At 42.6% G+C, this 15,564-nt stretch overlaps 1 protein-coding gene across 4 annotated transcripts in view; it reads left to right on the forward strand.

The window, feature by feature from the left end:
* DNAJC4 (DnaJ heat shock protein family (Hsp40) member C4) overlaps positions 1 to 15,564 on the forward strand; it is a 2,281,272-nt gene that overhangs the window by 2,055,665 nt on the left and 210,043 nt on the right. For all 4 annotated transcript variants that reach the window (XM_044075728.1, XM_044075729.1, XM_044075731.1 and 1 more), the window contains one exon: positions 13,698 to 13,784. In XM_044075728.1, coding sequence (XP_043931663.1) covers positions 13,698 to 13,784 — 87 coding nt within the window. The remainder of the gene's footprint in view (positions 1 to 13,697; positions 13,785 to 15,564) is intronic.

Below are 15,564 nucleotides of genomic sequence, written 5' to 3' on the forward strand. Positions count from 1 at the left end.
GCAGCTACCTGGACTTTTGTGCATACATTTTACCAAGCACAATAAGCTAGATGTGATGTCCAGAGCTAGAGATGGCTTTGCTTGGGCCATTCTCCATGGGTTCTTGGAAAGCTTTGCTGGTCCATCCTCCTCCTTCTCTTCTTCCTGAGCCTTTGCACTCTCCCTTTTGTAAAGAATACTGCAACAGTGAAATGGAAGGATATAGTACAGTTGTGTAAGCTCTTACCAGAACTGTTTCTGTCCTCCCTCTTGTCCCTTGGTTCTTTTCTCTTGTAGATGTACTGGTTATCTGTTTTTTACCCGGGGAGCATATGTGTATACTGGCTGGACTTTGGACCCTTGGCAGAGGATCTTCATTGTAAAGAATACTGCAACAGTGAAGAGAAGGAAGAGAAGGACATCTGCCATTATAGTAAGATCTTGCGCAGCTGTACTTTTCCTTTACATTTCCAAGTTCATAGCTGTCAACATGTTAGAGCAAGAAATCTGGACAAAGCCTTAGATAATGGGGAGTCAAAGGCCCAAAAATAGGGATAGATTTTAAATATTGTTCATATAAACTTAGAATAACAGGAGTTGTGTTAGTATGCATTTTCTGAAGGATATACAGTCTGAAACTTAAATGTATGTCATTATTTAGTGATTTTTATTCCTCACTGATTTTCCAGTAAACCACACATTTAATGTAGAACAGACCAAAAATATGAGGAAAAAGCTGCACATTCTGCAAAAATCTGTACATTTGAGAGGTATGTCAGGTTTAATTTGCCCTGTCTTCATGCAGTTTAGATAACGAATATCTGGTTTGCTGTACAAACATCATTTGGTAAGCTAAATAATATTTATTAGGTAGACATCTTCATCATGTCTGGGGTGAACACAGACAGGGAGTGGTTGGAGTTTGATACTATATGTACCTTGAATCGTCTATATTATATAGTCGAAGTTTAATAACTTCGAACACGGAATGTTCGAACCATCCTGTTTGAAGTTAAAAAACTTTGACTATGAATAAAAAAACAAAAATAAAGAAAACAAAACAAAATAAACTGTTTTAAGCAGGGGAGCAAGCCCCCCTGCACCCACCCAAGTGGGGGGCTGCATCCCACACACCCCCTGCTACTTAAATATACCAACTCCGAGATCGCCCCATATTGAACAAAACAGAAACCCTCCCTCACGGAGATTTCCATTGAAACGCTCGAACTTCTGCAAATTTGAACTCATGGTCTCGACTGTATGGGGTTGGAACTTGCAGAAGTTCGACTATCTGATAGGAACCCTCCTCTGGGACAGTAAAAAGTTTAAATCGTTTTTTTCTTAAAACTTGCATATTTTCTGTCCTTGACCTAGCACTCTTGTGTGGGGTCATTTACTGCACTGTTATAACTTGTTATTACTTGTGAACCTCTGCTATCTCTGTAAAAAACAAAAACAACAAAAAAATCTTGCTTTTTTCCCACTTTTCTGAGAGTTAAAAAAGTTCAGTTACAGGCTTGCTGTTCCTGAACTGTTTGAAAGTTTCTGTGAGGCCATTTTTGCTTGGGCTGAAGGAGGGTCTCTGTGTTCATCAGTGGCAGTGACTAACATTGAGCAGCTTCCCTGCCCCGGAGAGGTGGTTACTGACTGGAAACTGTAGTTTTATTGGCCACTAGGGGTCATTTCCATAACTCCTTCATCTTCCTCTCTTAAAACCTAGTTGCCTCGTGGTTTGAGCGTCTTTTCAGGCTTGTTGGCTGTTGGTGAAGCACCCTCCAAGAGGAAAAACGCTGAGAGAAGAAGGGAGCCACTTTTGAGATTTTAAGTATTTTTTCTCTGTTTATTTGCTAAGTTTTTCTGCATAGCTGCCTAGCTTGAGCATTTTCTGGCTTGTTAAACTTGATTTCTGTATTAGTAGCTGTATTTAGAGCACAACCAAAAGCTGTTTGCTGAATTTCCTGTTTGCACTTAATTTTAAATCGTTTTTTTCTTAAAACTTGCATATTTTCTGTCCTTGACCTAGCACGCTTGTGTGGGGTCATTTACTGCACTGTTATAACTTGTTATTACTTGTGAACCTCTGCTATCTCTGTAAAAAACAAAAACAACAAAAAAAGTCTTGCTTTTTCCCCACTTTTCTGAGAGTTAAAAGTTCAGTTACAGGCTTGCTGTTCCTGAACTGTTTGAAAGTTTCTGTGAGGCCATTTTGCTTGGGCTGAAGGAGGGTCTCTGTGTTCATCAGTGGCAGTGACTAACATTGAGCAGCTTCCTGCCCCGGAGAGGTGGTTACTGACTTGAAACTGTAGTTTTATTGGCCACTAGGGGTCATTTCCATAACTCCTTCATCTTCCTCTCTTAAAACCTAGTTGCCTCGTGGTTTGAGCGTCTTTTCAGGCTTGTTGGCTGTTGGTGAAGCACCCTCCAAGAGGAAAAACGCTGAGAGAAGAAGGGAGCCACTTTTGAGATTTTAAGTATTTTTCTCTGTTTATTTGCTAAGTTTTTCTGCATAGCTGCCTAGCTTGAGCATTTTCTGGCTTGTTAAACTTGATTTCTGTATTAGTAGCTGTATTTAGAGCACAACCAAAAGCTGTTTGCTGAATTTCCTGTTTGCACTTAATTTTAAATCTTTTTTTCTTAAAACTTGCATATTTTCTGTCCTTGACCTAGCACTCTTGTGTGGGGTCATTTACTGCACTGTTATAACTTGTTATTACTTGTGAACCTCTGCTATCTCTGTAAAAAACAAAAACAACAAAAAAAAATCTTGCTTTTTTCCCACTTTTCTGAGAGTTAAAAAAGTTCAGTTACAGGCTTGCTGTTCCTGAACTGTTTGAAAGTTTCTGTGAGGCCATTTTTGCTTGGGCTGAAGGAGGGTCTCTGTGTTCATCAGTGGCAGTGACTAACATTGAGCAGCTTCCCTGCCCCCCGGAGAGGTGGTTACTGACTTGAAACTGTAGTTTTATTGGCCACTAGGGGTCATTTCCATAACTCCTTCATCTTCCTCTCTTAAAACCTAGTTGCCTCGTGGTCTGAGCGTCTTTTCAGGCTTGTTGGCTGTTGGTGAAGCACCCTCCAAGAGGAAAAAACGCTGAGAGAAGAACGGAGCCACTTTTGAGATTTTAAGTATTTTTCTCTGTTTATTTGCTAAGTTTTTCTGCATAGCTGCCTAGCTTGAGCATTTTCTGGCTTGTTAAACTTGATTTCTGTATTAGTAGCTGTATTTAGAGCACAACCAAAAGCTGTTTGCTGAATTTCCTGTTTGCACTTAATTTTAAATCGTTTTTTTCTTAAAACTTGCATATTTTCTGTCCTTGACCTAGCACTCTTGTGTGGGGTCATTTACTGCACTGTTATAACTTGTTATTACTTGTGAACCTCTGCTATCTCTGTAAAATTCAATAACAACATAAAAATCTTGCTTTTTTCCCACTTTTCTGAGAGTTAAAAAGTTCAGTTACAGGCTTGCTGTTCCTGAACTGTTTGAAAGTTTCTGTGAGGCCATTTTTGCTTGGGCTGAAGGAGGGACTCTGTGTTCATCAGTGGCAGTGACTAACATTGAGCAGCTTCCCTGCCCCCCGGAGAGGTGGTTACTGACTTGAAACTGTAGTTTTATTGGCCACTAGGGGTCATTTCCATAACTCCTTCATTTGTCCTCAGAGGAGTGGTTTAAGGTTATAACTTGTAGTTTATTGGCCATTTTGGGTCATTTCCTGTCTTTTCCAGCCCCCTGCTCTAAAGCACGCTTTAGCGCGATTTAGCCCGATTTAGCGCGGAGTTGCTACCGTTGCACACTAGGGCAGCAGCGGTTAAGCAGGTTTAAACTATTCGGGCTACCTAAAGTCCACTCTTCAAATTTTCCCTTAAAACTACCTTCCTCGAACTATACTACTGATCTAATCAGCTTATCCTATAATTAAAAGATCATCTCTACTTGACTCCAAGTAGACTATTCTCTATCTGTTAAACGTAGCACTTGCTCCTACAGTACTTATTACCTTGATACGGCACTCTTGTCATAGATAGTACCCCAAAAAGGCAACCCCCCATTTCTCGGTCACCCACGTCCCCCGGAATCTTTTTTAAAGTTTTTTTTGTCTATTCCTTCTAGCATGTCGAGGGATCAGTTGCTAGTGTCCCCTCCTGCTCAGCTGGTTAACCTGGGAATATTGAGGCAATGTTACAATTGCCTCATGTACACAGACAACCCTCTCCTCCCACAAAACACAAATACATGCGAGAGATGCAACTATACGGCCAAACTGGAGGCTTAGCTCTTTCAACATAGGACTGGCAAGACCAGTCAGGAGGAGAAGGTTACCACACACACTATAGACCCTGTCTCACATAGTACCATTACAACCTCAAATCATACACATAAACACACAAAGACATACTCGGAGGCTCTGATCAAAAATCTACCAAAACAGCAGAGGCCACCAAAGCAGACACCCAAACAACCACCACCTCAGAACACAACACCTGCAACACATAGACCTCACAGTCAGAGTGTCAAACAGTCACAGCCCTTAAGGCCAAACACAATGCCAGACACACTAGTCATTGGTGACTCCATAGTCAGACACACTGACGTCCCACTCACCAGACTGAATAAGGAGAAGGTCACAGTAAGCTGCCTGTCGGGCGCTAGAATCCGCCACATAACGCAAGCACTCAGGTCTCTCAACAGCAGGTACAAATATGACTCGGTCATTGTCCACGCTGGTGTAAACGACCTGAGACGCACCTCCTGGACTACATGAAAAGAGACATTGAGGAGCTCTCTGATTATGTAGCCCAGGCAGGTATGACCCTGACCTTGAGCAGTATCCTACCTTCACCAAGAATGATGCCACAATACAGAGATAAGATGATCAGCTTTAACAATTGGCTTAAACACTGGTGTCATTCAAAGGGGATCCAGTGTCTGTCTGCCTGGGATGACATGCTGGACAAGCCACGCTGCTCGCAAGGGACGGCTTGCACCTGTCACCCTGGGATTCCGGATATTGGCAAAGGCTCTTGCCACCCCATAGTGCCTTTTTAGGCAAGGCTCAAATTCTAAACCTACCACCCTAGAACACAAAAAGGAAAAAACTAAGGGTAATGCTGCTCAATTCCAGAAGTCTAAATCTCAAAATGCACGCACTCGAGGCCCTTCTCAGTATGGAGAACATCGATGTCTGTGCTGTGACAGAAACCTGGTTCAAGGCTCCTGAGAGCACCCCAGCGCTATCAGGTTTTACCTCATATCATGCGTTCCGCCCCAAAATCCGGACAATACCAAGAAAGGAGGGGTGGTATCCATATTCATCAAGGACACCCACACCTCAAGACTGGTGGCAACGCACGATGCATCGGAGACCATCCAGGTGCAATTAACCATAGGCAAGACTGCTCTGCAAATTGTAGCATGTTACAGGCCACCCTCACAAACTCAGGAACCTCACATGGCCTTCCTGAAAACACTAGAGGGGATAAATGTATCACCAAACACCATCATACAAGGTGACTTCAATTACCCTAATATAGACTGGGAACACTACTCAAGCCCAAACACCCTAGCCCAAAAGTTCCTGGAATTCATAAACTCAAATGCCATGGAACAACTAGTCACCACCCCCACAAGAGGAGATAACATACTTGATCTCATCATCATGAACATGGGAGCACAATGTTCAACACCGAGGTGTACCCTCACTGGTGAGATCAGACCACAAACTAATCTCGCTGGAGGTCCTCATCCCACCCCATCTGAAATAAAAAGACCACAGTAAAGAACTTCTCAAAAGCCGACTTCACACTTCTAAAGACTAGTGTGGTCTCCTTTAAGGCCCCGAGCCATGGAAAACAGTACTCAAGCCGCTGAATCACTTACAAATGCCTTCTACCAGCACCTGCAGGACTGCATGGATAAGGCAATCCCAAGCAAAACAAAGACTCTTTGTACCAAAGGCAAGCGCCCAGTCTGGTGGACCCCAGCCATAAACAAACTCTACAACAAAAGGAGGAAGCTACTACAAGATAGAGCAAAATCCTTAAAAGGTAAGACACCCTTGATCACTATAAGTAAAAACTAAGAGCTCTCATAAAATCATCCAAAGCAAATTTCGAGAGAAAAATAGCTAAAGACTCAAAAGACAATCATAAGGCCTTCTTTAGCTATGTTAGAAACCTGGGAGGAAACTCCCAGATATGCTCAGAGCTAGTTCAAAATGATGTGAAGATTACTGATCCTACAGACATTGCCAACATACTGGCTGACAGGTTCAGTGCAAACTTCCCTCCCCCAAAAGGAGAGATATCTATACCAAACGATTGCAGCCCCCAAACATCTCCAGCGCCCAAGTGAGAACTGCTCTCTCCAAAGCAAAAACACAGCATCCATGGGACCTGATGGTGTCCCCGGCTGTGTGCTCCATGAACTCAATGAGGAATTAAACCCACAGCTAGGACAGCTGTTTAATCAAAGTCTTACCTCTGGATACGCACTCCAGGAGTGGCGCACTGCAACTGTGGTACCACTTCACAAAGGCGGTGCCTCCACCGACCCTGGAAATTACCGCCCATTAGCTTGACAAGCCTTATCTGCAAAGCCATGGAGAGGATCATAATGGACCTCATAAATAAAGACATAGGGAATTTGCAGACTTTGGATCCAACCCAGTTTGGCTTTGTCAAAGGCAGATCATGCCTTTTAAACTTGGTTGACTTTTTCAAACAGTCACCAAAGCCATTGATGAGGGAAAGGCAGTCCATACAGCCTACCTCGATCTGGCTAAGGCCTTCGATACAATACCCCACTCGGGTATCATTGAAAAACTCATCAGCTTAAATGTCAACCCATACATCACAAGATGGGTTGCAAACTGGCTGAGTGACAGAACCCACAGGGTCAGAGTTGCTGGCGCCATGTCAGACTCAAAGCCTGTCACAAGTGGTGTCCCACAGGGCTCAGTCCTGGGCCCACTCTTGTTTGGCATCTACTTTTCCGAAGTACAAGCAAACACAGGAGGGTTATGGATGACAAAGTTTGCAGATGACTGCAAACTGGGCGCCATAGTAGAAAACACATCTGATACAGATATCCTTCAGAAGGGTCTCACAGAAACGGATAACTGGTGCCAGAGCCACGGCCTAAAGTTAAATGCCAAAAAATGCATAGTCATACCCTTCGGGAAAAACAAGGATGTTCTTCGTCTTCCCTTGCTGCAGTCCTGACAATTGGGTATAGTCCGCGTCCCAGTCGGCCCGAATACCAGAGTATAAGGCTGACGTCGGTCATGGCGCTTAGACTGACGCCAGTACGCCAGGGTACTAATGCGCATGACCGACGCCATTTCCTCAGTCTTTTGCCGCATGGTCCGATGCAGAAGCAATTTTGCGAGTGCAGGTTGGCGTTCTGAGATTTTCCGAAACCGGAGTTTCAGACCGAATACAGAGTTGGCTAGGTAACATTTTGGTTTTTCTTGCCTCAGTATTTAACCGGATGTCAGAAAAGTGAATAACTGTATTTCTTGTGGGAAGCAGATACCGCATAGGGATTATCATACATTGTGTATACCTTGTTTAGGGCCTGAGCACGACGTTGTTGGTTGCCGCTCTTGTGCTAGATTTAACAAGCACTATTAAGAGGAGGCTTGATTGTGCTAGGTTAGTGTTTGGGAAGCGTGTAATTATACTATGCCGCCGGATGCTCCGACGCCTGCTTCATCTAAGAAGCGAAAGGACAAAACAGTGAAGTCTAGGGTGAGGAACCGCAGTCCCGGACGCCGGTCCTTTAGAAGGCTCAGGGAGCCAGAGGTTTTGCCAGGAGTCTCTATGGAGTCTCAGGCAGATACTTTACTGTTACAGGATGTGCCCTCTCAGGAGGTAGGCCAGGCTGAGGGGCTTCTCAGGTAACTGTTCTTCCCTCTCTTCCCAAGGTAGTTAGGGCCTCTCCTTCTGTTGCCAAAGCTTCTTTAGAGGAAGGCCAAGTTCAGCTTCTGTAGGGCTTCTCCTAGCATTTCGGCTCTGTGCCTAAGAAACATATGCTTAAAATGGCAGAAGATTTGATTACTCTGATTAGAGGTTCTATGCCCCCACCTGATAAGAGGCCTAGGGTGGAACAGGAGTTTGATAGTTTTGAACAGTGTTCACAGGCTTCAGAGTCTTCTGTGGAAGACTTGCCAGAGTTTCCTACTTATTCTGATTCTGATGTGGATGACTCCACTCCTTCAGCTTCTCCTCCTGAGGATTTTTCTTTTTCAGAGACTCTTCACTCCATGAGGGAGCACTTTAAATGGGAAGGCCAAGATTACTCTGACTCCAGAAAAAGGCTTAGGGAATTCTTGTTTTTGCCCCAGCATAGGCCCTTAGCTATTCCTCCTGTGTTGAATGTGGTGGAGGATGTTTTTGCAGAGGCTTCTCTGAACCCTGATTCCTTGCCTCCTGCTCCTGTTAAGCCTGATAGGTATTATAGGGTGCCCGAAGCTCATAAGTATTTGTTTAAGAGTCCCAGGGCGGACCCAGAAACTGTTTCTCAGGGGCCTAAAGGTGTTAAAGCTTCTGTGGTTAAAAATCCTGTACCCTCTGATAAAGAGGCAAGGGCTTTGGATAGGTGGGGTAAGAAAGTATATACTTCTTCCACTCTAGCCATGAGGGCGTTGAATTGTCAATTTCATATGCTGAAATATCAGAATTATCTCCTTTCACAATTGAAATCTAAGGTGGATGCTTTGGCGGAAGGTATTGAGTGTAAAGAATTGCTGGATTTGGTTCATGTGTCTGAACAAGTGGGTAAGCATTCTTTGCAGTGTGGTTTTGATGCTGTTCAGGCCTCCTCGAGGGTGGCTGCTACTAGTTCTGTTCTTCGCAGACATGCATGGTTGAAGGATCAGAATTTAGCTGAGCATGTTAAGACCAGGATTTTGGATGCTCCTTTACAGTCTGATGTGTTGTTTGGACCGCCTGTGGAAGCAGTTTTAAAGAAAATGGAGGACAAAGCTAAGTCTATGCAGACTGTTAAAGATTTTTGCAGGTGCAGCCTCCAAGTTTAGTAGAAATTGGCCTGCTAAGGGGTGGACTTATCCTGCTTATGGTTCCCAGTCTAGGGGTAGGTCTAGACGTGGTAGGGGCAGGGCTCAAGGTTCTTTAGGCCTAGATCAGACAGTTCACCTGCTCAGACTTCTGGTGAGGGCAGGGGTCAGTCCTTTCGTAAGCAGAACCAATGACCTGCCTTTTCAGCTGCCAGTGGATTCTCGTCTGGCAGCTCCTTTGGGAGGAAGATTGTCTCTTTTCAAAGAAAATTGGGATTTAATCACTCAAGACAGATGGGTGCTGGATATCATTCATCACGGGTACAGATTTTATTTCCACACAATGCCCCGTTTCAAAGGCATGCCAGATGTTCCTCCTCCACAAAGAAAAGAGGCTCACAAGCAAGTTTCTCAGTTACTCCAGATAGGGGCTATTCAGCCAGTCCCTATGTCAGAAAGGGGCTTCGGATTTTATTCTCGCCTGTTCCTAGTACCAAAGAAGGGGAACACGTGGAGACCAATTTTGGATTTATCTATCCTCAACACTTATCTGGACATTCCCAAGTTCAAGATGTTGACGTTACAGCAACTGTTACCTCTGCTGGGCAAGGATCACTGGATGGTAACTTTGGATCTCAAGGAAGCTTACCTTCATGTGCCCATAAGGCTAAGTTGCAGAAAGTATCTGCGGTTTCGAACTGGAGATTTTCATTATCAGTTCTCTGCATTGCCCTTTGGCTTATCTACTGCCCAGAGTATTCACAAAGGTTCTGGCTCCAGTGATAGCTTACTTCAGGCTTCAAGGCATTCAAATTTATCCTTACTTGGACGACTGCCTGATTCTGGCTCAAGAAAAGGAACACCTTCTACAGCATCTGGAATATGTCATAGCAGTGCTAAGATGCCTAGGGTATTCTGTGAACGAAATAAAGTCCAGTCTAGTACCCTCTCAAGACATGTGCTTTCTGGGTGTGAGACTGAATACAGCAGCCCAGATGGCCTTTTAACCCCGGACAAACAAAAGAGTCTGTCACTTTACTTCCATCAACTATCTCATCAGTCCGTGCTGACTGCAAGGACAGTCCTTCAAGCATTAGGGTTCATGGCATCTTGTATTCTGGTGCTTCCCAATGCCAAACTGCATATGAGGAAGCTGCAATGGTATCTCAAAAATGTATGGACACAGCACTGCCAAGATTTGGACACTGTCATTCAAATAATACCTTGCCTTCAAAAGGAATTCTTGTGGTGGGCTCAGGAATGTCACCTAAACAAGGGACTCTCTGTGACCCGGCCAGAGTCGAGTCAGATTTTAACGACAGATGCCTCGGACACTGCTTGGGGAGCTCAACTAAATGGAAAGTGGATACAAGACAAGTGGCCTGCCAGACTACAGCATCTACATATCAACATGAAGGAGATGTTAGCAGTCCAGTTTGCATTGATGGCGTTCAAGGAGTTACTTCTTCCAGGGCAGGTGTTGATTCTGACAGGCAACACAACTGTCATGTGGTACATCAACAAGCAAGGGGGAACACATTCTTATCCTCTATGCAGGCAAGCAATGATTTTATGGGAGACTGCTTAAGCCTGCAACTGACTCTTCAGGCAAGGTTTCTGCCAGGAGCACAGAACTCCTAGCAGATGTATTAAGCAGACAAATCATGGATCCCCACGAGTGGAAACTGGATCTTCATGTATTTCAGAAATTGACAGTGTCATGGGGAACTCCAGACATAGATCTGTTCGCTTCTCCACTAAACCACCAGCTGCCAAAGTATTGCACAAAGGGGTTTCATCACACAGCTTGGAAAGTGGATGCTCTGTCTTTCAGTTGGAAAAACCTTCATGTCTATGCCTTTCCACCTCTACCTCTTCTTCTAAAGGTATTACTAAAGGTCAGACAGGACAGGCCAAGGATGATTTTGATAGCTCCAGATTGGCCTCGCAACACTGGTACCCACTTCTAAGGAGTCTTGTAAAGAAGCCTCCATGGCCTTTACCTCTGATTCCTCATCTGTTATCTCAGAAGGACGGTCATCTGCTCAATGTCAAGCTTCCATCTCTTCATCTCACAGCTTGGCATATTCTGTGTTGAAGCATGGTAGGTCTCAGCTTCCTCAACAAGTTTTAAATGTGATTATGGAAGCTAGAAGGCCTAGTACTAGGAGAGTGTGAGACGAGAAAATGGAAGAGATTTTTATTTTGGAGTACAGCAAAGAATTTGGAGATTTCAGAGCCTAATTTGAGTGTGGCTCTTCAATATCTTACTGAATTATTGGACAAAGGTTTGTCTTTCTCTTCCATAAAGATTCATGCTGCAGCAATTTCAGCTCACTATGGTTGTGGGCCGCCTTTGTTTTCGGATCCTTTGTTCAAGCAGTTTCTTAGAGGGGCAAAGAATATAAGACCCCCACGTAGAGCTCCTACTCCTGCTTGGGATCTCAATTTTGTGTTGGAAAAACTTACTCTACAACCTTTTGAGCCTGCAGCTACTGCTGAATTGAAATATTTGTCATGGAAGACTGCTTTTCTGTTGGCTATTACTTCTGCAAGAAGGGTGTCTGAGTTGCAGGCCCTTATGGCAGTAGAGCCCTTTTGATTTTCCATAAGGACAGGGTATCATTACGCACTAATCCTTCCTTTATGCCTAAGGTAGTTTCTAGTGTGGCTTTAAACCAAACTATTCATTTGCCTACGTTTTGCAGATCCTCAAAATAAAGGGGAAAAGATTTTGCACACTTTAGATGTACACAGGCAATTGCGTTATTATTTGAGCAGGACTAAAGATTTTAGGCAGTCTCAGCAGTTACTTGTTTCTTTTGCTTTAAGTTCACAGGGCAAGCCTGTGTCAAAACAAACTATTTCTAGGTGGATTGGCTTTTGCATTGCATTTTGTTATTCCCATCATGGCAAAGAGGTTCCAGCTGGGATTAGGCCTCATTCCACTAGGGCTACTGCCACTTCAACAGCATTTCTAAGGGGTGGCAACTAAGGATATTCTGGAGGCAGCTACTTGGAGTTCAGTGCATACTTTCTCTAGGCATTATCACCTGCCTATATACTCTAGGACTAGAGCTGGTTTTGCCACAGCTGTTTTACAAGGCATGTTGTCAGCTCCTGCTACTTTATAATTTGCCAGCCTCCCTTACCTCTGCTTTGGGATTCTACCCAATTGTCAGGACTGCAGCAAGGGCGAAGAACATAGTACAGTTTTGTACCTACCATAAATGTAGATGTTCGAGGATTCCCTTGCTGCAGTCCAATTTACCTCCCTCCTTCCCTCTGTGTTTCAGGGTGGTTGTGTAGGTGAGTTTACATGCTTATATTTTTTGTATATATTACTGTATATATTGTACATGTTTTTTGGTGCAGGTTGTTTTTGGGACTTGCCTTTTTGGGTCTTCTGACATCTGGGGCAAGAAAAGACTGAGGAAATGACGTCGGTCATGCGCATTAGTACCCTGACGTACTGACGTCAGTCTAAGGCGCCATGACCGACGTCAGCCTTATACTCTGGTATTCGGGCCGACTGGGACGCGGACTATACCCAATTGTCAGGACTGCAGCAAGGGAATCCTCGAACATCTACATTTATGGTAGGTACAAAACTGTACTTTACCCCTAGCTACCAAATAGGTGGCAATCCACTGAGCACAGAAGAAGTTATCAGGGACCTGGGGACCCAGGTTGATAGTAGTCTGTCATTCGACACCCATGTAGCTAAAGTAGTTAGGAAGACCTTCTACATTGCCCACCTTATCATGAAGGGATTCTCATCTAGATCAAGGGAGGTCATAGTCTCCCTTTACTCATCACTCATCAGGCCAATGATTGAGTACAATGCCCCATTCGGAATGTATCTGACCCGACACTTGCAGCAGCTGGAGAGGCCACAAAAGTTCCTCACCAAAAGGATAAAGGGTCTCAAAAATCTGTCCTATGCTGCCCGACTGAAAGAACTCCAGCTCTATTCAGTCGCCACCGCTTGCTCAGAGGTGACCTTTGCCTAACATACAAGGCCATGTCAAACCCAGATTTGATGAATATACTTCACCTCAAAAATCTAGTTCCATCAGAGCCACAAGGGCGGAGACTTAAACCTTGACACGGCTATTAATAGGATGTGCTGGAGGGATAGATTCATCACCCAAAGACTCCCTATGCTGTGGAACAAAATCCCGGTACATGTGAGGCAGAGTACCTCGCTGGCCTTGTTCAAGAGAAATCTTGACCAATGGATGGGAGATCACAGATATACCCCAGGGATAACCTCAGTGTCACTGCTCGACAGAGGCACAGCAAAATAATGGGTATAGTTCCCCATACTAAAGGGGTGGCGTAAGCCACAAAACGATGGGCTAGGCTTGTAAATGCCCTCGGGCAGATAGCCTAGTATGAACCTATGAACCTATGAACCTATGTATGGTATTTTTAAATTATTCTCTTTTTGATTTTAATCATTTTATTTTTCAAACTCAATTTTTTCCTTTCATGATTTTCTTCTTTTCAAACCTCAAAATACAATTGCTTTGAGATGCTGTATGATTTTTATAAAGTACCAATTCATAAAATTAGTACAGTACTCTGCTCTTTTATTGTATGTATCCATAGCTGCAACATTTCACTTCACTTCAAGGGCAAAAGATTGAGCTAGTCACCTTATAAACCCCCTACAATGAAATGTATTTCTTTTCTTTGCAGAAAATTAGAAGAAGTGCATTCTGCATTCATGGATGAAAAAGATCGTGTGATAGGGGAGCTCTACAAAGAGTCCAAGGAAAGAGCAAGGTATTATATCCCTTAAAACTGTCAGCATGTTAGATGCAATATTTTTATAACATGAGCAAATGTGTCAGACTTAGTTTTTCATGTAAGTTTTGTTCAGAATGAAATTATCAGAACAAAATGCTACTGTCTCTGACAGAATACATTGAAATTATATGTTCCCAATATAAGGACCATTTGAAAACACTTGATAACATTCAGCTACCCATTGTGATCTACAAATTATTGACACATGCTGTGTGCAACATTTACTGGTTTCCCTTCAATACTTTTTGTTTCAGCAACCATCTTTTTTGAACTGGTTGAAGAAAAACACTAAAATGCTACTAAACCATACATTTCAGTGTATTAACTCCTTACAATGTATTTTTGCCATCATGAGCCATTAAGGTACTGTCAGTTGTTCTTTTTAAGTGCATTGTGGAGGTATCTGTCAGTATTTGCCTTTCTTTACTTATTTTATCATTAGTTTGTTAAAATCTGTTTTTTCCACTCTAGTGTATCAGCCTTAACATGTGATCGATGTTTTTATCTAAAAGTAGTAGTATCCCATTTTTCAAATTTACAGCTTAAAAGCATGCACTGTCTTCCTCCCAGGCCAGACTCATATTCTTAGTAAATAAAAGTTTGTGTTGTTAAATTTTGTAAAATAATTTTACCTTGTTTTTGCACATTTACACATTTAACAATGGATGGTATTGCCACCTCATGGCAAGAGTTTCCCTGGTTCATTTCTTGGCTGGGGTGACTTCAGTGTGGAATTTTCATCCCTCTGTTCATGTAGATTTTCTAAGGGTGTAAATTGGCCGTAGACTTTGTGTGTGTGTGTGTGTGTGTGTGTGTGTGTGTGTGTGTGTGTGTGTATATATATATATATATATATATATATATATATATATATATATATATGCACACACATAGTGCTCATGTGTATATGGTACTAAAAAAACAACTGTGGCAGGGCTAGCCATTCTGTGGTGTGAAAATTTGCTCTAAATGATGGCCTGTGTTGATGTGTTACCCCGCCCCCATGTGCTAAAATGGGGAATATAGGGTTATGGATGATGTCTGCATTCCACTTTCACACTGTCCACATTTCAAGAGACATATTGCATCTCCTCACATTATATGTTTTTCCATGTCTTAATTTGCAGTGTGTTATACACTGCACCTTTTTGAGCCACACATTTTTATAGTTGTTATTTTTACTGTCTTCCAAGTATAGGTGGGTTATTATGGTGTATTTTAACATCCTGTACAAATATGATTGTGTTTTATTTTGTTTGTATTTTTATTTTGAATATTTATCTGATAAAGTAATAATGCAGCATGCTGTATTTACTTTTGAGTTTTTGTTTGACCAGAAATGGTCTTTTGTAGATCACTTATCTATTTCAGCTACACATATATGAAAATAAATTGTAAATTTCAAGGAGTGTGCTAAGAAACTATTATCACAGATAACTAGAATAAAACTGTAGATCTGCTTACAGAATGTGTAAAGAAGTTAAGTACAAAAGTTACAGAATTATTGGCAATTACAGGTTTTACAATAGAACCAAAAATGGGGCATCTGAAGAAATAAATAACCAAAAACTGAAGTGGTGCATGTTATATATCTTAACCAGGAACCATAGCCACAAGAAGAATATAGCCAAAAAAAAGTTTTATTAACTTCAGTAGTTAAGCTTGTTCAGCCTGCAACATCATTTCATCAGAACTAATGTAAATCTCAATCCACACAGTCATGTGATTTAGTCATGTGACTGTTAAATTTCATTAG

The sequence above is a fragment of the Protopterus annectens genome, chromosome 6.part1 (genome assembly GCF_019279795.1).
Source record: "Protopterus annectens isolate FY-2018-M chromosome 6.part1, PAN1.0, whole genome shotgun sequence".
Lineage (NCBI taxonomy): Eukaryota > Metazoa > Chordata > Ceratodontiformes > Protopteridae > Protopterus > Protopterus annectens.